At 44.8% G+C, this 23836-nt stretch overlaps 2 protein-coding genes across 2 annotated transcripts in view; both read left to right on the top strand.

The window, feature by feature from the left end:
• The window catches only part of LOC119456127 (serine/threonine-protein kinase SIK3), a 98197-nt gene extending 82872 nt beyond the window's left edge, over positions 1–15325 (top strand). Inside the window, 5 exon segments of the mRNA XM_037717738.2 lie at positions 2184–2293; positions 4704–4834; positions 7768–7901; positions 9586–10662; positions 10664–15325. Coding sequence (XP_037573666.2) covers positions 2184–2293; positions 4704–4834; positions 7768–7901; positions 9586–10662; positions 10664–10744 — 1533 coding nt within the window. The 3' untranslated portion in view covers positions 10745–15325.
• Positions 15326–17776: 2451 nt separating this feature from the next.
• The window catches only part of LOC119456126 (uncharacterized), a 241705-nt gene continuing 235645 nt past the window's right edge, over positions 17777–23836 (top strand). The window contains exon 1 of the mRNA XM_037717734.2: positions 17777–17968. The gene's annotated coding sequence lies outside the window, so the exon portion shown is untranslated. The remainder of the gene's footprint in view (positions 17969–23836) is intronic.

The raw sequence follows: 23836 nt of genomic DNA, 5'->3' as shown, positions 1-23836 counted from the left end.
ACATCGCACGTTTGTTGTGGTTTCAAATAAGGGGGGGGGGCATGCTATATATACATATATATATTACTCTTGTGTAATGAACCTGCGGCGTGTTACATTCAGGTGCACCTTTATTTTCTTACTTTACGCCCGCACAACTCGGGGGTGCGTTACAATCGGGTAAATACGGTACCCACTTTACGGTTGTTCCAGTCAGAAACTATTTTGTGCATTTTCAACGATGCTCAGAAAGAGCATTCGTGTGAACGAATGCGTAGTGATTTATTTCAGAACGTTTTCTTTATTTCTGAGGTTCCTGTACAGTGCATAGCCTCCAACTAGCATCACCTTGTGGCTGATCGCTACAGGAGCTGTTATCTCTAGGATTCTCATTGTTGCTTTCCATTGTTGCTTTCTTCAGTGATTTTTCTCATCGGACATTCCTTTTTGGTCGAGAAAAACCAGCAGGATGGGGGCACAGTTTTAGTCTTCTATGGGCTGTTCCACTTTTAAAGATATACATACAAGAAATTAACTGACCCTAGCATACAGTTAAGCTGGTTAAAATGCCTTTCTGGTTAACATATGTTGCCACCTCATGTGGCTCTTCTACACAAAGACGCTAGTACAACCAGACTGTGGGGCTGGCAAGAAGTGTCGATTTTTAAAATTTTTCAGCGTAACATGGTAGACTAGAGGTGCATCTTCATCTAATAGAGCCACACCTTCAGGCGGCAATACCTAGTACAAAATGTCTAAAGGGTGCAAGTGTTGTGGTATGTCGTATGTCTACGTCATGCCCGCACCTGCTAATCTTGGCTGTCAGTGCATTTGGAGCATGACCACAGTTCTTCATTGGTGAACCACTGGGACAACTCCTCTTTGTGCCTGTAAGAAAATAGTTTTTTAACCAAGGCAGGATGAAGGTAGGCACAGCATGCTTTTCTGAGAGGAGCCTCTCTTGCCTTTCTGAAGTGTCACTGAGTTACGATGTGGTAAACTTCCTCAGTCACTTCTGCTAAGACTAGATTCTGTGAATGAATTCTTCGTTTCTTTCGAGCGTAACGTGGGTAAGCGAAATAACTGCATGCGTGCACACTCCACCTTTCTTTTCACTGTGGCAGTGCTACCGATCACTTGCATTTAGCAACAATGCAGGGTAGCATGCCATTAATGAACGACGTTCCTTTAAGCTTGGATGTGCCATTCATTCATTCATTCATTTGAATGCCCTCAAGGCCTCAGGGCGTTACAGAAGGGATGGGTTACATTGCAATGAAATACAGGGAAAACGAGGGGAATGCGGGAGATGGCGATTCAAGGCGATGAGTAACACGAGAACAAGGTGAGAGCAGGAGCCAACGTTTCGACAAGTCCACTTGTCGAAACGTTGGCTCCTGCTATCACCTTGGTCTCGTGTTACTCATCGCATTGCAATGAAATAGTATAACAAACAAAAGAGAAAAAATATTACATCCTAATACATCCTAATATGCATTGCAATATACACGAAATAGTAGAACAAATAGTGAGATAGTAGAATAAACAAAATGAAACAACAAAGGAAGGCAAAAACATCTAATTACATAAAAAAATTTAAGTACATCTAATAATTAGAAAATAGAAGTGTGATTGCAGTCTTGAAACACTTGCTATCCTCTCTAGCAGCAATGGAGGCAGAAATTAAGATGATTGCAGTCTTTAATGGTCTTTGACTATGCTTCTCAGTCACGTGGTAACAGAATATGCTGGCATGCTGTCTTTGGCAAGCCTATGGTGCAAAACATCTCATCTACCTCATCGCATTTTTGCACTTCTTCCCTCATAATATATAGACGCTCTGTTGTGTTGCCGTTTTGTTCAGCATAGGAAACAGCATTGACAACGCTACAAGACAGACAATTGGATACGTGACACGGGTTGTGTTGCCTCTTGTGTGCAGACCTCTGCGCTGTTTACAATATTTAACACAAATCAAATAGCCCAACTTCATACTCTCGTACCATTTAATAGATTGAGTGTGGACACTTATTCAGGAGTCGCGCATCTGTGCTCTTAGTTGTAGGCATACGTGAGGGCAAAGGAAATGGGCATTACTGAGCACTCTTTGAATGCTGGTGATATTCCTTGAACTTAAAAGATATGCTAGAAGCCCATCTGTTAAGGGTCTTTCTTTTTTATCACTCTTTTCTTTTTCCTACCAGAAATTGTCTTCTGTGAGTCCAGCCGTACCACAGTCTCTTCATCCAATTTCTGCACTTGGTGACGAAGGCAAGGAGCTGGAAGAGCAGATGGACAGCAATGCCATCTCAAGGTTAATAGTGACTCCCTTTGATTCTTATTGTTACTCTGTTTATTTACTCCACCTGGCAACACTTATAGCTCTTAGGGGCACTTCCTTCGGCTTTCATTCTGCCTGTTGCAAGTGTCATCGTCATGTTTATTTTCATGCTTCCTTGACAGATGGCTGCCAGAAAAGAAGAAATCATGCAGTCAGTGCATGTTACTACCTCTCCTCATGCCTTCCTCCTCTTGCACTGCCCCTCTACTCCTCCTCACTGCCTGCGCTCTGCTCTTCACAGTCCAAACACTGCCACTGACAATAGCATTTAAACCCTCCGTACGCCCCAAAGAAAGCTTAAGTAACCTCCACAGTAACCCAGAAACCCAGAAAAGTAACCTCCACAGTAATCACAGCATTAAAACCTCTTTGTCACCACAATGCTTTAAATTCCTTTGTCCTCACCCAAGAATCATTTCCAGCGGCTTTCAGCAGGGCGACAACATGAGAACTAAGAAGTAGTGAACTGACAGGGCATGCATTATCCTGTCAGTTCACCAGTTCTTGTTCTCATGTTGTCGCACTACCAAAAGCAGCTGTGAATCAACTCTAATTTGTCCACCTTTCTGTACTTTCACAATTGACTCCCAAGTCTGTGATGTGTAAACCATTGGACCACCATCATGCCATCATGAACATTGTCGTTGCACCGTCGTTGTTGTCATCGTTATGTTGCCGTCATCACAGTGATTTCACTGTCATTGTCAGTCTAAGTCTCATTCTACAGTTTTATTTTTAATCTGTCCCATTTCTCCCTGGCACATGCAAATTCATGCAGCCACTGCCTGAAACTCGCGGAACAATTTTTATGCCATGTATTTAGCTAATCGTTTTTGAAGAAATATCTTATCATTACGAGTCATTCTAATCATTCTTCATTCATTCACAGGAATGAATGAACTATAGCAGTAGTAGCTCTCTTCAGGTGTTATTAGGGTACATGCTTCATGTTCTATGACGACATTGGCTATACGGGAAATCTAAGAACATGGAAGAATGTAAAACATGGGAAAGTACAAGATGTCGGACAGCTAGCCTTGACAAGGCAACAGCCCCTGGTGTCGTCTGCATCCCCCTTTCTCCCTCTCTTTGGGGCCCGCAGGCAGGTCGACTCTTGGAAATTGGGCTCTGCGCATTGCCAAACTCATAGAGTTTTCTATTAAATTACTGGAGAAAACTCTAACACTGCAATCTGATAACAATAGGATTCTGCACACATGGGTAATCATATCGAACAGTTGTAGTTATAGTGCACATTAGCACCAAAGTTCTTTTGATACTCTAGGGGCGGATCTCTAGGGGCGGATACGCTAGGGGCGGATACTCTAGGGGCGGATCTTTTAAGGCACTATTTGCTTTGCGGTAGTTATTTTGTAGCACCTGTCATCACATATGGGCTCGTTGGAATGTATGGATCAACTAGCAGATAGTGCTTGCTTTTGATGTGCAGAGGGCTCTATTCCCATGAGCTTTTCTTCATAAGTTTACGTTGAATACCTAACATGGCCCAGCAGTCATGGAAATCATATGAAGGCCTTCTGTTTTCTTCTGTGTCACATTGCCATTGCCCCCTTGCTTTCAACTCAGCGTCATCATGTAGTGAAAAAAAGAAAAAAAAAAAAAAAGAAGCAAAGCCTGCCTCTGTGACGTGTCTCTTTGACACTCACAGTTGGGACCTTGATGCACTAGCCACTTTTTGCATTCTTTTCACGCTTCACAATTCATGTAGTGTTGTTTGTGGTCTGTGCGATGCAGACTGTATGAGTAGTGGTGTCTCCGCTGCATGTATTTCAAAGGAAACAGATGGCACTACGCACAGTGATTACTGCACCAATTGCATGAAGAGGTTAAACCCGCTGCATCCTGCCACATTTTGGCATAATTTGAATAATTTGTGCCAAGCTTGCACCCAGGAGTGGTATTTCAGTCAAAAAAAGAAGAAGAAGAAGCGAGCCCTATACTTCTATTTTTCAGCTTCTCACAATGGCGTACCAATTTGAGGGGCCATGAAAGCATATGTGCACTTGCTCTTAGCTAATTATGAAGTAATATTGATGTTTTGCAGTACCTCTCAAGCTGATTTGCTGAGACACAACAGCCCAAATATGAAAAAAAAAACAATACTTTGAAATTTGTGACGTCACATTGATGTACTGGCACTGGGGTTCTGGCACAGCATGCAAGAAAATAGGAACTTTGATGTTCACTTTCTCTTCTAATGATCAATGTACTACTGCAAAATTATGAAAAATGAAATTTTGATGAAATACTTTATTAGTCTGAATCTTTTTCTTTGGTGCACCTTTGAAAGTAAGAAGAAACAAGTTTGCTACTGGCAGGTGCAGCTTGAAACACGTACATGTTTACCACTTTTCTTGTGCAGGTATCTGCAGGCACGTGGCCACGGCAAGAGGCATACGGTTGCCATGGGCAATGCGGAAGAGGTGCAGGATGCTCAGTGGAAGCCCCGGCAACGGAGGTCTGGTCTGTTGACCGTCATGGAAAAGCAGCCAGGTAGTGAGACACTGCTATCACCGCAGCATTCGCATTCAGCTCCGTTTAGCAGTGTGCTATCGTGTCAATTGGAGCTTGTTGGTATGCAACTAAAGTCAGCTCCCACTAATTCGACCTCAGTTAATTCGACTTTTCACTTAGTTTGAATGCACTGGATAGTCTCGGTGAGGAACCATACATTCCCATAGAAAGGAAATTTGTCCGAACGCGAAAGCATGCTGCTTCGGTTAATTTTACTCCTACTGGCGACCCCTCATGCAAGCAGTGGTTTCCAAAACGCTTGCAAACATAAAAATTCAGCAGACTGTTCTACTGCTTGCCTAAGAGTGAAGCTGTTCTAATCAAAATTTATTTTCATCCTCCAGTGGCCGACGCTCCTTCTGCCCATGAAGCCATTCATTGTCACTTATTTTGTGTCGTTCCATGCTGAGGCAGCGCTTAAACATGTTGGTGCTCTTCGCCTCATGCTGGTCGAATCGCACTTCAAGAGCAAGAAACAAAGACATTACAGACAAATGAAGTCAAAGGTTTTGAATAAAAATCGTCTGGTCAGGATTAATCATAGTGAAAAAAAAAAAAAGACACCAACCACAAACATAAATAACAAGACTTTTCAGCTCACATAAGAGAGCCTTGTCACAAGCCAGATTGTGATCAAGGCTCCTGAATGGGAGCCAAAACATCTTGTTAATATTTATGTTTGTGGTCAGTGTCCATTTTTCCTTTGACTACATTACAGTCTACTTTAAGCAATGAAAAAATTATTTGAAATTCTTCATTTTGCCACCATTTGTTAATCAACCTTTCAGATAATTCGGTCAAATCTGGCGGTCTCTCAAAGGTTAAATTAACAAAAGTAGACTTTTTAAAGAAGATAATCACACTGCAAGTGCATGACAGACTTTTACACATTACAGAAAAAAAGTAACCAATTACAATTACTTCTTTAAAAATGTAATTCATTACAGTTACCAGTTACAGCCCCACGAAAATAACTTAAAAATTATTAGGTAGTACAGTAAAATCTCATTACTATGAACCCCACATTAACGAACTTTTCAGAAATCCCTCGATAACTTCTTATACTTTCAATGTAAAAATATTCAGTTTCCGTGTCATGTTAACAACGCCTCAGTACTACGAACTAATAATCCAAAATCTGTGGATTCTTCGATTTCTGTGTATCCGGTCACGGCAGCCGAAACAGGAGGCTAGGAGACGAACAAGGTGCAGAAAGCGGATGCTGCGGTGCATGGGTTCTGAAAACCTGAGATAGTGCCTCGGGAAAGAAAAGTACGCTGGCACAGAGCATCGGCGCATCGGAAAGCGAGGCCTGCCGCATCTCGAAAGGCCAATTGCCCACGATAATCACTCCACGAGTTCCGAAAAAGAGTTGAAAGCAGCGCGAAGATCCCGCCAATCAGTGACAGTGGCATGACACAAGGAAAACGACTGTCGCCCGCACGCGCACGCAGGTTCTTTCTCGCACGCCTTTTCCGTAAGGGTGGCAGATGACAAACCGGGGGCGCATTGCAGTGGGTCTGTCCCTGGTTTAGGACTGCGCCCTTGTGCTCTACTGTGGTGCAGTGTGCCCGAAGGCCCCGCGTGGATGGATATTCCGACAGCGTAGCTCAGTGGAGCAGTGGGACCAGTGAGGCGAGAAGGCACACATTGGGTCGGGCATCGCCGCAAAATACTTTCGCTCTCAATTTGCGCTTTTTCGTTTCGAGGCAAGGTAACTGTGTCAGCTGAACATCAGGCAAGTCGTTCTTTTTGAGAAGGTGCATAAGTGGCGGTTGTCACGCGCAGGACCATACGAACACTAGCTGAGGCGACGACGCATCAGGTTTTGCGAGCACATGCTCCGGCTAGACAAGTGTCGCCTAGCCACGAAGGCGCGTCCCTTCCTTCTTTTGCCCTTCTTTCCACGTGCTTCTTTCGTGCTTTCTGCGGCCGTACTAGCTACACGCGCGGATAAATGTAACCTCCGAACTCGCGGGGTTGCCAGACGGTCACACTTTCTACTTTCCGGGCGGTGTCATTTTCCGGGCGGTGTCATTTACGCGCACTTGCACTTTAATATATAAGTTCAGATGTCCGCCTTGAGCGAGGCAGTTGCGGTGTCATGGAAGGAATGTGGAAAACAAACAAACAAGAAACATTTCCATTTGGAGCCGACATGGAACTTCCTTTTTGTCAGTAGTTTTCTTGGCGTCGGCGTCTGTTTTGAGCCCATCACTCTTATTACACTGTGCTTCGTTGGTGCGTGGGGCCGGAATCTATGGCAAATAGCAACAGCGCAGGCCGAGAGCCAACAGAGACGTCTTCGTGGATAGCTCGTATGGTGACAGTTTATGAACTGATGGGTTAATGGGCGGAATGGTTAATTTTGGGGTTTTCGCTATAACAACTTTTCAGAATAACAAAGCATTTACCCCGGTCCCCTGAAGTTCCTTATATCGAGATTTCACTGTAATCGATTACTTTAACATTACTATCCACGTTACTTTTATTAACATTGCACAAATACTGTAAATAGAACAAACTGGACTGGTTCTTTCTATGCATTCTATGCAGTTCTTCACACACTATTTTCACTAAGAACTGGTCCTAAAACAATTTTTCGACAATCTTTCCTCGTTTTCTTGTGAAGACACCTGCAGCAATGCTGAAAACTCGCTTAATGTGCATGCTAGAGAGGAGGGCTGTGTTGTATCGTACGAACCCCTTGCTCACAGCATGGGGTCTGCTTACACACCAGCATGGTTATTTAACACGGGGCATATCGATTCTTTGAACTGTACTCCATGCAAAGAGACTGCCTTAGACTCAACTGAAGTGAAAACGTAAATAAGGAATAAAAAGTCAGGATTGTTGATGTAGCAGGTGCAATTTCGCATTGGTCATGTAAGGTTCATTGATGTACGTTTCAGTGCCAAGGAGAGCAAGTGATGGCTGCCCCTCGGTGAGCCCCCACCGGACGCAGCTTGAGAGGATCTACAATCAAACCGTTGCAGAAAACAAGTGCATAATCAAGGCCCTTCAGCAGGAGTGTCAGCAGCTGCAGGTACTCATCCGTCGTGTGTCCTGTATGCACCACACAGTCATATACGTATGACAAGCAGAGGACTGTGGGTGTGGTTCAGTAATGAATTTGATGGCTATAACTGGGGGGCAGTGCGACGAAATGCAAGCAAAAGCAGGAATACAAAGAAAATAAACAGGACGTATGTGCTCTATTTCTTCGTGTCTCTCCTTTTTTCCATGTTTAAGTCGCGCTGCCCAGGTGTAGATGTGAACTCGCACCAACTTGCCCGCCTTTCAATCTGCAATGAATTTCATATCTGTCAAGTTGTGATGAAATGAACTGGCTACTCAGTGTGCTCTTGCTGTTCTTCAAATTGGTGTTCTGTTGCAGAGTTCTCCTTTTGTTATAGTACGGTGTTCAACAGAATTCTGTCTAGTTAGGAGCGAGTTAATAAGAAGGTGAAATTACTGTCACTGATCGTGTCATTAATGGAACTTAAAGGAAACAGCGCTAAAAAGAACAGGACGATGACGAGAGAAAACAAACACTGCGCCGTGTTTGTCTCCTCTCATCATCGTCCTGTTTTTTTAGCACTGTTTCTTTCAAGTTTCATAATGTATCAACCAGCCGAATTCAACATGCTACTGCATGTCCCTAATGTTGAAATTTTTAAAAATTTTTACAAGCTCCTTGATCATATCCCTACAGTCCCAAGTTGGATGTGAAAAGAATTATGGAAGTTGGTGCATAGAAACATTTTGCTTACGAAATTCAAACTAGTAATGTATGGAACTGAAAAGAAATCTTACCCTATGACATTTCACTTGATCAGTCATGACAGTAGGTCCAGATAAACAGTATTGGTGTGTTTATACACATTGCGGTAGTGTGTTTTTCACAGCTGTCTCAGTTTGTTCAGTCAGCAGCCATTGTTTATGTTTGTTTTCCTAAATTTATTTGTATTGTTGTTTTAGAGCAGATAAAAAAAAAATGATGCTGCAGCAGGTCAAATATAAATTGAGTGGGAGCTCCTGTTCCCAGCTATTAATTGTTCGAGCAGGAAAAGGGGTGAAACAGCATTAACATGTTTAGTTCTTTTCTTCCTGCATACTTGCCTTTTTTTTTTTTTTTGCTCATCACCCTGTGTGACAGCGCAGTGGCAGGAATTAGTTTGTCAATGTTAAGTTAAGGGGAGTCACTTCTGGCTCAGAATTTCCACATAATTCACAAGACACTGGAAAAATGCAACCATAAAGATGTGTTCAGTGAAAGTAACGTAGTGAAATTACAGGTAAATTTGTATGCATTGTTGCTAGCATCGCTTGCTGTTCCTTTGATGCTGTAATGTGTTTGTGGCTTTGTGTATGTGTTCCAAACATTAAACGCTGTAGAACCTAAACACATTGATCATTTACAACTGTCTAGTATAAAGGAATAGAGCACGAACTGCAAGCCTTATAAAATCACTGTGCACATGTATAGTACGTCAAGGCTGATAAAAATTGCTGCCTTATGCTGCAATGTTTTGTTCTAACCTTTTGTTCACTGGCATTATGCATAGTAGGATTAGTAGCAGGCGATAGGCAAACATTCTTTGTGGTTCTTGCTTCCACTTGGCTGACATGGCTGATAGTTTTCGCTACATGGCATTGAGTTAGTTGGTGAGACAGCATATGGGTGAATCACTGTTGATGCCTACACATCCATGTTGATACTCATGCAGAGGCATTGCTGTCCCATGGATGCCCAGCAGCAAGCCGAAATACAACGGCGGCATTCCCTGCATGTCCAGCAGATGGCACATCTGCAGCCGTCCCTGATGGCTTCGTCAGTTTCATCACCGCCTTCCATTGCCGGATCGCCCATACACCAGAGTCCTTCGCACGGGGCGGGGCCGCCGAGCCCTGCGGCCACGCTCTCACAGCACTTGCAGCGGCTTCACCTGCAGCGTCAGGGCAGCCCTGTTGGCTTCTGCCCTGACCCATTTGCCCCCGACCCGCTGGGTCCCGGCGGGTCGCCACCCTTGGACACCGGGGGCACGTCCCCAGGTGCATCGCCCCCATACCCGTGCGGCAGTGCATCACCACAGGGTGCACCCGGGGCCTCACCACCCCCTTTCTCAGACGCGGCCCACCCCCGACTGCAGAGCCTTGTGGCTCAGCAGCTGGCGCGAAACAGCCCGCCGCCGGTGTTTCCCAATCTGGGCATGATCCGCGAGGACGCCACCGAGAACGGCGGCATCGGCCCGCTCCGGGTGCCCTGCCTGCAGCCCGAGATTGTGGTCAGCCCTGCCATGTTCGAGCCCTTCCCGGGCGGCAGCCGAGGCTTCCCACCGCACATCAGCGTGACAGACGAGCTGGGCAAGGAGGTTCTGACGTCATCCTCGTCGTCCACCACATCTCCCTCGTCGTGCTCGTCCGCGACAGCCTACTCGGAGGCCTCACTGCTGCCTCTCGACCTGGCCTACTCACCTGTGCGTTGGCAGGCAACACCCCTGGATGAAGTACCCACGTCTGCCTGGGCACTCCCGCCATCACCGCTGCATGCGTGCTGTGGCGAAGCCCCTCTGCAGAAAAGCCCTAGTGGTTCTTTGTGCCTCTTGCTTGGTCGAGGCATCTCACCCTGTCGGGGCACGGGCGGCGACCTGCTGCTAGACATACAGCGGCGCTTGGACGCACATGCGCCCGAGCTGCCACTTGTTCTACAACCATCGGAGCGTGGATTGGCACTCAAGCACCCAGCAGCCGGTGTTCAGATCGAGCTGGAACTCTGTGACGGGCCGCACCCCGACGAGTGCGGTCCTGAAGATGCGCCGCATTTCAGGCGACAGTCTTCAGTACAGCGAGCTGTGCCAGCGGCTCGTGGCGTGCATGAACATGTGATCTCGGGACAGCCCACCGCCGATGTAGCGGCGCTGCCAGTGCCTCTGTGCGTGTCTGTGCTTGTCCGTGCCTGCCCTCCGACCCAGCGACTACCCATGGCTGCATCAGCACTGAACTGTTGAAGCTGGGTGCTGGCCATCTGGCTGACCACACGGGTCTGCCATTTGTCGCATCCTCTGTGGCCAACCTTTTTTTCCATGGCCACCCTTTGGGATCACCGTTTCAGTCAGAAGGGCTCCTTTTTGAGAGTACTGAACCAGCCTATCGAAATGGCCCCTTACCTGAAGATTGCAATGTGATGTCAGAAGGATGCCGAATAACCTTTCCTGTGTTTTCATGGTGTATGTGTGTGCTCAGGGGTCCGTGTGTGTGTGTGAATGTGAACTCAAAAGGAAGCCCATTAGTGGTGTTAAGTTCAGTCTTTTGTTTTAGTGTCAATTCAAACGTCTTGCAAGTGGGACAAAAACCATGTTTGTCGTACATTTTTATTTCTTGTGCTAAGGTAACAAAGCAGTAGGTTATAATGTAAAAGATGGCCATGAGGTTAGTGTGGGAATGACTATGTGGTATTTAACATCTTTCTTTTGTTTTATTTGAAAACTTTTATCTCTAGGCAGTATAGCCTCTTTTTTTCTTTGTGATACTGTACAAGGCAGTGTGGGAAAGCCCACCAGCACAGGAAATGCAGTGAAGAAAGCATGTAAATGTTTGGTACGAGTCACACTAGCGAGGGCGTATGCAATACAACAACCCTCACTGTTTGGCAAGGTAAAGGTCGTAAATATGTAGCAAATAGGTTGGCGATATGAGTAAGTGAAAGCTACGCTACGATCATTTATTAACTTTCTTGCATTAATGAAGTGAAGTTGACAGTCATGAAGAATAGGACTGGGAGGGCGCATTCTAGAACTGTAATAGATGACTGCGTTTAGATTTTTGTGTTTGCATTGTTTTCAGCAACCTTTAGCAGCCATAATTTACTATCGCAGCTCTAACAAAGGAATTCTTAATGGCTCTCTAAAATCTGGTGGCTTGGTTCTGCTTTGTCAATGCTCCTGCGTGAGCTTTTCCTATTTGTGCCTTGTAACTAAGTCTTATGGCCAAACCATTCTGCAAGATTGCCACCTGGTATGGAACTTGTAATGCGAGCGTGCGGTTTGCATATGGTTATCAAAGGAAACCTGCTAATTTGGCACTTAATTGTGGATGAGCAGATTTGCTTTGAAAATTTTGAAATAATTCCTATCGTGAACACAGGCGAGTTCCAAATACCATAAAGTGATCCCTTGAAGGTGGTTATCAAATATAACTCTGTGTTTGATTGACCTATGTATGTGAAAATTCATTGTGCACCGCTTTAATGGCTAGGTTGTCATTGTAAGATGTGTCGTTATATGTTTTTGTATCCAGAAGAGTATGTCTTGGGAGTTAATAAGGATGTTTCAATGACCCTATCTCAGTGGATAGTTTGCTTGGTAATCTGCATCAAGAGTTACTTATTTTCCAAACTCAGTTTTATGAGTGGTATATATATGTGTGATCATTACTAAGGGGGAAGACTGTATCTTGATAATCTGCATGAGATGAGTTTTGAGTTCATACATCATAATAAAAAAATTGAGGTTGAGTAACAAATGCAAGAACAATGATAGGACAAGTGCATGAACTCTCTAAACATTTTATTTGCAAAATGATGCATTCAACATATGGCTAAAAAAGCTCATGTGTGCGAAGCAGGATGAAAGGCAAGGAAATTGATGACTATATCTACACCCCCTTGCCCCCAAGGATGTACGGTAAACAATCCATAATAGGCCCAGTGACAACAGTGACGTCCACTGGACATCCAATGCCAGGACATGGCTATCCTAGGGGTGTGTCGAATATGTCCTGCGAACGTCAGTGTCATATTCAGTGTCATATTTGCGGGATATTATAAATGTTGAAGTTTGCAGGTTGGCAGGTATGTAGATATAAAGTTGCATTACAGAATGTGCTAAGAACTTGATGTCTATGTGCATCCAGGTGCAACATTAAACTTCTAAGTTCACACACATATGTTGGATATGTTGTCTCTATGCCCACAAAATAAACCTAGGGCTTGCCTTCGTGTTCACAGCTTTCAAGGGAAGAGAAAAGAGTTTGATTACCGTCTTCCATCAGTAGCATTGAATCATGATGTTTAATAGCTGCCCTCCGTTAAAGTTATGTTAAGCCTTGTGTTCTAGGCAAGTCGTAACATGCAAATTCTGTAGCTTTGGATGACCTGCTTCCCTGCAATATGTGACATATGCTGTTTCTGAGTGCTTAATTAAGTAAACTCATAAAAAGCCAGCACTGCAGAATGATGCAGCAACATAACGATGCTGAGAGTTCTATTACATGTTTGCAGGGTTGTGTGCAAAAAAAAAGATAAAGTTAACACAACATTCCAAAATTCTTTTCAATGTTGATTGAACATCTGTAGACTTGTCTATGGACAGGTAAAATAAACAGAAAAAGGTTTAAAAGCACTGTGTGTGGAGCTTGTGACCATATCCTACCGATAAGTTGAGCTAGCGATAGCATCACTGTGTAATGAGTAGCTTAGAAAGACTGGATAAAAGATAACATTATTTAGCATCTTCTTCTAGCAGTAGTCATCCTTGCCTGATGCGTTTTGGGTTACATTTGTTGCCATGACAACCACAACAGGCATAGAAACACGGTACCACAGCAAAACCTTATGAGAAATTAAGCTTACTTTGTTGAAATGCAGGGATCTGTGTTTATCACTAAATCAGCAATAGTGCTTACTGCTAAGTGGATGCCATTGTGTCATTTTTGTCATTGGATATGCCCAAGGGTGCTTCGTCCTGTGACGAAACAGGTCGCCACCTAGGAGTGGCATATCTGGAAGGGTGCAGTGATTCTCAGAACCGTACTTAAAAAATTCGTTACCTAATTTAGTGCCAAAGTGGGCACAATGATTTCACCTTACCTAGGGTGGCAAAATACATTGAAGCACTGCTGAGTCTGTTTCCTTTGCTATTGCCATTCCGAACATGAATGCTCTTGCCTATTTGTTGTATGTATTTATCCAAAGATAAACTTGTTGAGAGCATGCATTTGTCCTGCTGCCTTTCGTGTACTTGTCCTGTTAGCTACTCTAAATTTATGTGATGTGTGCGCCAGCTAGCCGAACAACTGTTATGCAGGTTTGACAGGGAGCACTTGAGTTTGTGTAGTATTTGTGCAAGTGTTTTGTTATGTGGCACCATTTCAGCTGTGAAAGTACATATATGCTTAGTAACGTTTAATTTCTCAATGTTGCCTAGTTGTGCACAAAGCAACTGTGAATAAGCGGGGATTTAAGCTGTATGCATACACTGTGATCTGCTCTGCAGCACTCGTTATCGATATTCTGTGGTATTCTGTCCTTAGAAATGTGCAGTACTAGGAATACCCGATTCGGACTGTAAGCCAACTGTTTTTTTTTTTTTTCCCCTACTTTTTACCTCAACCAACATGTGCAGAATTAGCATGAAATCATTGAATAGAGTTTGTGAAGGAAACCACATTGCAGAATGTCTTTTCTAGATTCCTGCGGGTACAGTCGAACCTTGTTATAAAAAAGCCGCATCCAACATGAAAATATTTTTATTGCATATCCGTTATTCGTTGTATGCATATATTTGTTACACACTGATATCAGCAACACAAATTTTAGATTTACTTCGTTATATTCTATAATTCGTTATACCCAAGTTGGTTATACCGAGCTTTGTCTGTATTATTTTCTACCCAAGAGACAGCGTGCAACTATCTTATAGTCACTGTGTGTTGCCTGCGCATAAGCTGTCAGTTTGTTGCTATGTTCGTTTCGGCTGTACATGGTGTCGATGCAAATCATTCCCGACCTCCCTGCTGCTCTTGTTGTGTAAATAGGAGAAGACGAAGAAAAATGGAATGCTGCATAGTCTCATGGTTTGTATAAAAAGGGAAGACATTGCAAGTACGCAGGAAGTTTGTGTACAGTTGCTACTACCTGATGTCGTTTTCTAGACGTACCACGCCTTTTGACCAATCTTTCCTGTAGAGTGGCCGACCTGTGTTGTTGGCCATCATGTATCTACTGACAAGAAACCAAGACTTTTTTTTTTTTTTTAATGCTGCAGGTAATTGTCCAGCCAAAATAATGTGAAAATTGGAATCTTCATTCCCTCTGTGTTTAATTAACTCGCATGCGTTGCAGACTTGCAGCCAATACAGGCTTGAGTTTACAGGGGACTTAAGCTCAACACATGGTGACAGGCAATTTGAGGGTTGTTTACACAGCAGCTCTGCGCCAGAGTTTTAACCATGCAATTTCTGTACAGCATTGAAAATAGTTTAGGTAGTTACCATGGCTCCATCTGTTTGCATGTAAAAGATTTGAGTTTGCCACCAGCTGCATTGTCGGGAGTTTTGTTCATGTTCGAATAAAAAAATCTGCTTGGATAAGTACTCCACCTTGGCCCAATGCCAGTGGGGATAGGGACTTCAAAGTCATTGCAATAATGGGTGCCATTAAAAGGATCCAATAAAATATTTATTGATAAACTGTTTGCATTCATCATGCTGTAGATTGAATGGTCAGTATTTTTTTTCTTTATCATGTGCACAGCTATATATAGTTCGTTTTGTATGTGACAGAAATACATTGCACCTGGAATGTGCTGTTACTTGCTTACTTTTTCTTTTAGTGTTGCAGCAGGTACAACATAATGTTTGCATACTCTGTGTTAAAAATGATAAATTTGATGCTATACAATTTGTAGAAGTTGATGTCACAAATGCAAGCCCCACACCACACAAAAGCAGGTCTGCAGTGCTGTCATGGCCTGTAGTATTGCACTGAACATACCAAGAACTGGAAAAATTGTAGGGATGTCTCGATGAGTGAAAGATAGATGCCAACAGTTTCAAACATCAGCATATGCTGTCACGCTTTAAGCATTGAGCAAGGAAAAAAAAAAGGGGGATCCTTACTATATGAAGACAACAGACAATGAAGCCAGAGATAACGGGAAATTAATTGTTATTATTAACAGTTAAATTCCCCTGTGCTTTCTCTGGCAAAGGGAACAACCTGTGGCAAGTATTCACTTCAACTACTTTCTTTTTTCTTTATTTCTACATTTCAATTAAAAATTACAGTAAATTTTCTTTCTCTGTCTTCATATGGTTGCAGTTTTAAGCACATCATTGTGTGGCGTGAAGTGAATGTTCAGGTTTAGGGAGACTTCGTGTTCAAGTTAGACATTTGCGAAGCAAACAGATCAATAAATAATAAAAAAAGACGCCACTCAACACATGTGAACTGGAGGGACCTGCGTGCACGCCGTGTGCATTAATGGCTTGCCGAGACCCTCGATTGGGCTCGCTAGTACGGCGTGCTTTCGTTTTAAAGGCGAAGCATTCGTTCGCAATAGATCTGCTAATTAGCGCGGTCATGTCAAAATAAAGTTGTTTAAAGCTCTCGGTGACCAAATTGTAGGCTTACAAACATTGGCTGTGTCCACGTATGCTCCATTCATCGGGGAATTATTCGGACAGAAGGCGCAGTTGGAAGTTAGCCGACCAGGCCACGCAAAGCGACACGCGGCTCTATATGCTAGCTGTTCAGGATGAGCCATCGAACATTCCGTTAACGGAATCTGGCGGGTTTCCAGCTTTCCTCCAGAACAGGCCGCTAAAACGCCAAGCACGAAGGCCTCATTGTGGACAATTAAATAAGGCTCCCGTGTTTTAGCCGAAACGCCTTTTGTTCTTCCTTTAATCTTGTATTGTTCTTATGCGATTGGTATCCGTCTTTTTAACCAACTGCGCCATTATCATTCCCGACCAGACGAACCTTCGTCAAACCCTAGATTCAGCAAATACCGACAGATGAACTGCATGTGTTCACTTCAAGATGCATGCATGCCCAGCACGGGCTGGACTTCAGCTGCGCGGCACAGCCTTCTACAGCGTAATAGATTTGACACCACGCGAATCCAAATTGCAGCTGTCAAGGCGACATCTATGCAAACCCGTGAAATGCTTGGCGGTAATATAGGTCGTCGAAGGCGAAGGCCAGTGAGACCGGGTGTAACAGTTTGTCGCTGATAGTTTGCACCAGTTTTTCCCTACGAAAAGCGGATAGTAAGTTCCTGAATTAAACTACGACAGACTGAAGGCTATAACCATATAAGCACGTCACTGTCGTCGGTGAATTTATTTTACCCTATCAGCGTTGCATTAACGTTGTGTATCAATTTCGTTGACGTTTCTTAGCTTCCAGAGCGCTGCCGGAAATGAGCTGAAGATAACAAAATGTGATGTAATACCAATCCAGCGGCCGTGGTAATACACTCCCATCCTTACAAGGTGATGTGATTCTCACTGAAAGAACTTTTTGCTTCGCATTTCGTGGATAATGTAATCTCGCGACCTTTTTCTTGAGTTCTCACAATTGTAAACGTATATTGAAAAAATTATAGATAAATATTTTGCCTCTAATAATTGTTCATTTCGTAAAAGAACATACCTGGTGGTTCATATTCGGAGCCGAGTACTCTTGATCAACCTTGTTGGTTTGGAGTGACGATCATTATAAGGTAGTAATATCAACTGCATGTATTGCAATAATATTTGGGTCACATGTTCACGGGAGCTTCCTCTACAAATCAGGAACGTTTTTTTATTTCCTTTTTTTTTTAACCACGATAAAAAAAAAAAAAAAGTGTTTCAGGACCACGCTATCTCTTCTGGAGGTAGTGGTTGCGCCACAGTACGCGTAGGTTGCGCTGCACTGCTGTAGAATATCTGTCTTTATAGAGCGCGCTGCTCTTGGCATCTGCACCACAATAGTTGCATTAACAAACTTACATGCTTATAGTATCCGAAACACAAAGCAGCAGTAACTTGTGAACAAATGATCCGCGGCCCTGCTTCTTACAAGGTTTTGAAACACGCGCTGCAGGCTACGTTGACCAATCGCAGCGCCCGTCGCGTATGCAGCTGCCGACGCCAGGGCGGGGCGGCGCTGCAGTGTCTGTCATGGCGGCCGACCCGCGGAGCGAAGCAGGCTGGTTAGTTGGCAGCGCGGAGTACGCGGCTGAGTTCGTTAGACCTACTTTTGAGTTGTGTGAGTGCCGTTTCTTGTGAAACACGTTGTGGATTGCGCCGGAGACATGGAGCAGAAGAGAACAGAGTGACTCGGTAAGTCATCCTCTTTAAGAAGAAAAAAAAAAAAAGTATTTCCACGCGTACTTTTTCCGGGGTTTGAAAACATCGTGGTCATTGATCTGCTAACCTGACCCATTATTGCACAGCAGTGAATATAGATCAAAATCACTCTCGCGTTGGTGCAGATAGCTCTGCTTCCGTGCACGACATAGTGCGACCAGTGAAGCACCTCAGTTGAACCTTGTTGTGATTAGTTGTGGATATTGACGAGTTATTTGGCGAGCCGTACTGAACGGAGTACGCGCAATATTTTCAAACATGGGATAACCGCGTGCGCTCGCGTTGAACTTGACTTTCCGTGTTCGTTGCCCTGCTTCACGCAAACAGCGGACTCCTTCACGTACTAATTTGGCATCTATAAAACTGTTTATCGCTTCAGTAACTTGCTTTGACTGGGTCGCGCTGCTGGCTTCACGCAGCGACGTTCATTTGCCTCGATGAAAGAATCGGTGTCACGGGTCACTTATCACAATGCATTTCCACTGTACCGTGATCATGAACGGCGCATGCTAGCCGAACTGTGCATTCGCTTTTTTAATGATTACGAATTCGCGATCTGGCTTGGTGATCCGGAGATGTTGACTCGAGATCTGTAGAGCCATGCGGCGATTCTTTCCTTTTGCCTCAGCATTGCGCTCAAGCGATTCCGCTGGCGCAGACCTGATCCGTTCGCCTCGCTCGTAGTTTGTGGCGACGGCAGCTTTTAGCGTGAAATGTTCAAACCAAGTGCATCTTCGCAGTTTGTCGCGGGGCCTCTAGCACGCTTTTTTGCTAGCTGCGCGGCGGCTGGCTGTGCAACGTTGTGTCGTCCGGAACTCGTTTCCGGCACAAGTAGGACAGACGCCTGTGATGAGATCTCGGGAGTAGATCATCGCTACGCGTCGGTGGATGATAACGGAAGGCCATTTTGAGGATATTTGGACGCATATCATAGAGAAATATTTTTTGCTTCTCTATGCGCATATTTTCAGTGCGCGAGCATATCCGGCGTGTTGACCTATCCGGGCGAACGAGAACTATAAGCCTTCGCGCGAAGTGCAGCGTGCATTTTCGCGGACATCTCCCTACCGTGGTGCTTTTGTTCTCGCTGTTTTCTTTATTCCCTGATTTGCACGTGCACTTATAAGCAAATTGAGTTCACAGTTGACGCAAAACGCCGTACACCCGCGCACAGTACCCGCAGATTCAGTGTGTCGCGTTTCTTCTCGATTTCAGATTGTGTAGACCTTTGCAATCGAAGTGAAACTGACGGGAACAATATTGAGCTCATCTGGAGATCTCCCTTAACTTTTTTAAAAAGCGTCATGCCCCACTACCTTTTATTATTTCCCTTTCTTTAATGCATCAACATGTGTAGGTGTTTCGATGCCGTACGGACGGTTCAATGACACTTCATTGAACGTTACTTGATCCCCCATTGTGTCACAGACGCTGGCAGGTGGCGTGTCGTGCCGACCGAGATTCGGTTGTGTCTTCACTGTAGAGGCGAGGGAAAGAAGGAACAGTTGCGCTACGTTGCATGGGTGCCACTTGGCTTTCAGCGCATGTTCGAGGCACCGTTTCGGCGTGTTCACTGACGGCAGTGCTTCGAGGTCTACTCGCAGACGTAATAAAATGTCGCAGTGTGTCGACGTGCCTGCACTTCCTAACACTTTGATGTCTCGAATTCGCGGCCTTCACCGCGTCTGCCACGTAACGTTCCCCGCATCGCGTGACATGAACCACAGTTTCCTACAATAATTACTTGAGGGATCGTTGCAACAATCATAGGATAATAGTTAGTACATGACTTTTTCTTATCTTCGTGCTTGTGGCTTCGTTTCTCGCGCTTTATCTGATTTCATTGGCCTAAATTTTAACGCAATCTATACTTTTTTTTTTTTTTGTTGTTATCGCGGAAGGCAGTAAAACTCCGAGACCACGCGTAATCGCTAATTCTGCGCCAACTCAGCTAATTGCAGTGGTTTCGCTTGTCCTGCGCCCGTGGTGTAATGGTTTCACTATAGAGCTTCTGTGCTAGAGGTTCTACGTTCGAATCCTGCCGTTGGACAATTTTAATAATGTTGAATAATAATTTATAAGGCAGTAATTTCTCGAAAATGATCAGTTTGCCAAGTCACGAAGGCGTTTAAAGCTAGAAGGACGAAGTTTAGGCAAATCTATATACTAACCATCATTCCAACTATAATGTGCTAGGTTAGGGTAGTAATATTGTACACTTTAATACCAACTCTATGATCATTGCCAGTTTCCTGAACCGCCCTGCAAACATCGCCCGTCGACATTGGCGCCACAGTTCCCTCTAGTAAATTATATGAAACTCCGTGACATGAACAGTGCAGATCGCTGGACGTCGCACTTACCTGAGCACGTTGTGTTGGCGGACAGAACCAAACGAGCCGACCACATTTGCGTTGCTGCTTCCTGCATTACCAAACGCTAACAATAACATGATTGGTGTTACGTGAAACTTACGTTGTCGTTCTTTTGAAAGTAATTATGGAAAGAGCCTGTTTCACATGCAGTGTTTTCCCACTGAGTTTTTCGTACACGCAAAACTTCGCGTACAAGCACCGATCGCGGCGGCTACGATATATAGCATCTAGTCGAAATTATTCTTAGCGTTTCAGCCCGCTTCGGTAAGAAAAATAAAACAAACTAGAGACAGTTTTCGTGAAACGTTTGTCGTGCTCAAACTCGTTACTCTACAATAATAATAATAATAATAATAATAATAATAATAATAATAATAATAATAATAATAATAATAATAATAATAATAAGCAGGCGGACCACCGGGACTTCTCTGAGGATCTACGTCTGTATTGGTTCCCCGTCCACGCCGCGTATGCGATTTCGCAGAGAACTTCAGCGCTCCGAACATCGGAAAATCGCACGCACGAAGGGACCGACGGCTGATTTGCCGCACCAGCAAGTTCGCAAACGCAAAATCGCGCCATTGAAAGCCTGAACGCATGCGGGGATGCCTTTGCGCAGGTCGATCGTTCATTGAGAGAGAGAGAGGTGTGCGTGCTTGTTAAATCAGTTTATTGAATTCTGGGGTTTTACGGGCCAAAACCACGGCCTGATTATGAGGAACGCTGAAGTGAGGTACGCTAGGTACCACCAGGGGTTCTTTAACGTGCACCTCGAACGTGTATGGTACACGGGCGTTTATGCATTTCGCCCCCATCGAAATGCGGCCCCTGCGGTCGGAGTTTGATTCCGCGACTTCGTGCTTAGCAGTGCCAGCGTGCTCGTTTCTTTTTTTAAATGTAAATAGGTTCGCTGTAGCGAGGCATTCGGCATTTCTCCGGTTGTGTTGAGAGCCATTGAAGAGCAACAAAGCGCGCATTAAGACGCTTGAAATGTCACGGCGTACTGAATTCGGTAACACAGTGAAGGGCATGTGCGGAGTCACGTGCTTCCTGATCTGGGCACTCGATCGAGTCGGCATTGTTAAGAACTAAATTTTCGATACAACAAATCAAAGTCGGGGAGAGACAAACGGGAGACGGAAGTCGAGTCAGGAACTCGAGACGACGGGGTCGGTACTGAGGAATTGCTGCGGCATGTTCTTTGTGGAACGACGCCATCTATCCCTTTGACTTTCTTGGTTTTCCTGTTCGGCTACTTGGACAAGACAATGCTTTGATGCGCATAATGATGCGAACTGAATTGGCAAGAAAGCAAACGAAAGTTAACGACACTAACCAGGATCGGGTAAGGGCAGGCAGTACTGAGAAATGTTTGTGGAGAGAGCCTGTTTGAACCATTTCTCGTATGTGCCGCGCTTGAAACGGACACGCTGTCTGTGGCCAGAACTGAAGACACGATGACGAGAGTATGAGCTGAGTTGTTAAATGTTGCCTTATTTAATACGCATCGAAGATGCCGTTCTGCGCAGCAGGCGGAAGTACCCGTTCGTCTTCTGCGCATGCGGGCTAGGCCACATCCGGGGCGTCTTTGGTCTGAAGACTTCCGGGCCCGGCAGCGACAGCGGGGCGGTTCTTTTAATTTCTTAATTGAGTAATAGGACGCGATCAGCGCCCGTTCCCTCTATCCCGACCCTACGACCCGCTGTCGCCGGCAAGGCGCCCCCGCTTCCGTCGCAGTCATTGCATTTGTCTATTTTGTGTATATTTCGAGCAGTGCATGGGGGAGGCGATGAAAACGGTGGTGGAAATGGCACAGATGGATGGATGTTCGGAGCGGCCTCTTTGAAATGGGGTGGTGGTCATAGCCACCTAGTGTTTCCTTTCTTACTTTGCTGTAGTTGTTCTCCCCATGGCCAAAACTAAGGACATATTCGACTGGTCGCTTCAGTCGCTTCGCTACAACCGTTGTGTGAGACAGCGGTTAATCTTTACGGCGAGCATAAACTGCATACAGTGACTATAACGAAGCCGGAGATGCACTTTTAAAGCTGGCTATAGCTTCCACGGATTTCTCAGCACTGCCGGAGTGCATCGAAATGACTAGTCGGGTATCGCCACTTCTCAAGTGACGAATTTCAATATTTGAAACAGATAGCAACAAGCAAACATTACACGAAATAATTACGACTGTAGAGTTGCAGTAGATCGCGCAGTGACCGCGATTGCCAGATTCTAGTAACAATAAGGAGCTCGCTTATGCTCGCACTGAACGCATGATGTTAACACAGAGAGAGAGAGAGATGTCTGTCATTTGAAAATTAAGTTGAGTCTGAATTGCGGTAATGCCAAGTTTGTGTGTTTCTCGGTTAAATAACCTCATTCTTAGTCTCGACAGTCGGATACATGGACCAGAATATGTTAGGATATGTCATTCATCATTCATGTCATCATACATCATTCGTGTCATGGCATTCATCAGAATATGTCATACATGTCCAGAATGTGTCATTCTAAAAGGTTTCGCATGCTTTAATTTTTGTTTTTCTCGTTTTTGTAGCCACGCGCATTTCTCGCGCCTTTAACTTCCCGCATATGCGCGGTAACCGCACTCCGCGTGACTGCTGTGACGTGTACGCGCTTCTCACCTCGACTGAGTGAATCCGTTGTATTCGTGGAACGGATTTATTTCATCGTGATACGCCGTTCCCGACAGGAACGCCTGCCGAGGTGCGATGGCGGAAGAGCCGACGGGGCCGCTCTTATTCAGCCTCGCGAGGGAAGTGAACAGGAGACGTCGTCGGGGGGTCGCTTCCGTCCGGGGCTGATGAGACGAGCGCATCACGTGCGCGATCGTACGCGGCAGTCCCGTATACGTACGGGGCCTGGCTGCACGCAGCCCGGCCGGCTGCTATCGGCCGCCGCGGAGGAGACGTCGTTATACGGGCGCGGGCGGCCCTGCGCTATCATCTGTTTGCGTGGCCTCTGCGCACCAATCCTCCCCGTCCCGAGAACAGTGCTCGCCCTGATAAGGAGTGTTACGGAGTATGGGGAGCCCGCGCTGCCTGGTAGTGGGTCCGCGGTTTACGAAACGAGCTCTTTAATGAAAGGTCAGGTGATTGCACCGTAACAATCGAATTTATTTATAGGACACACTGCCAGCTCCAGTAGTAATTCTTGCACGGAGCTACACAAAGCACATTAAGTGCCGCCAGTCAGCACTGTAGATTCATAAACATCCGGTAAATGAACACCTGTAAAAGAATAGAAATTAGCGGATTTGGTATAGAATATAACACAGTGATTGCAAAACATAGCAACCACGCACCGAAAGAGAACAATAGTGCTATACAATTTATGAACATGTAAAAGAAATTTGAAACAATCATTGCATAAGCAAAAGAAAAAAAAAGTTGTAGGAGAATTACACATATTAGCTTTTATTTTAATTTAGCGTATTAGTCAA

The sequence above is a fragment of the Dermacentor silvarum genome, chromosome 6, assembly GCF_013339745.2.
Source record: "Dermacentor silvarum isolate Dsil-2018 chromosome 6, BIME_Dsil_1.4, whole genome shotgun sequence".
Classification (NCBI taxonomy): Eukaryota; Metazoa; Arthropoda; class Arachnida; order Ixodida; family Ixodidae; genus Dermacentor; species Dermacentor silvarum.
This window is presented reverse-complemented; position numbering and strand designations above follow the sequence as displayed.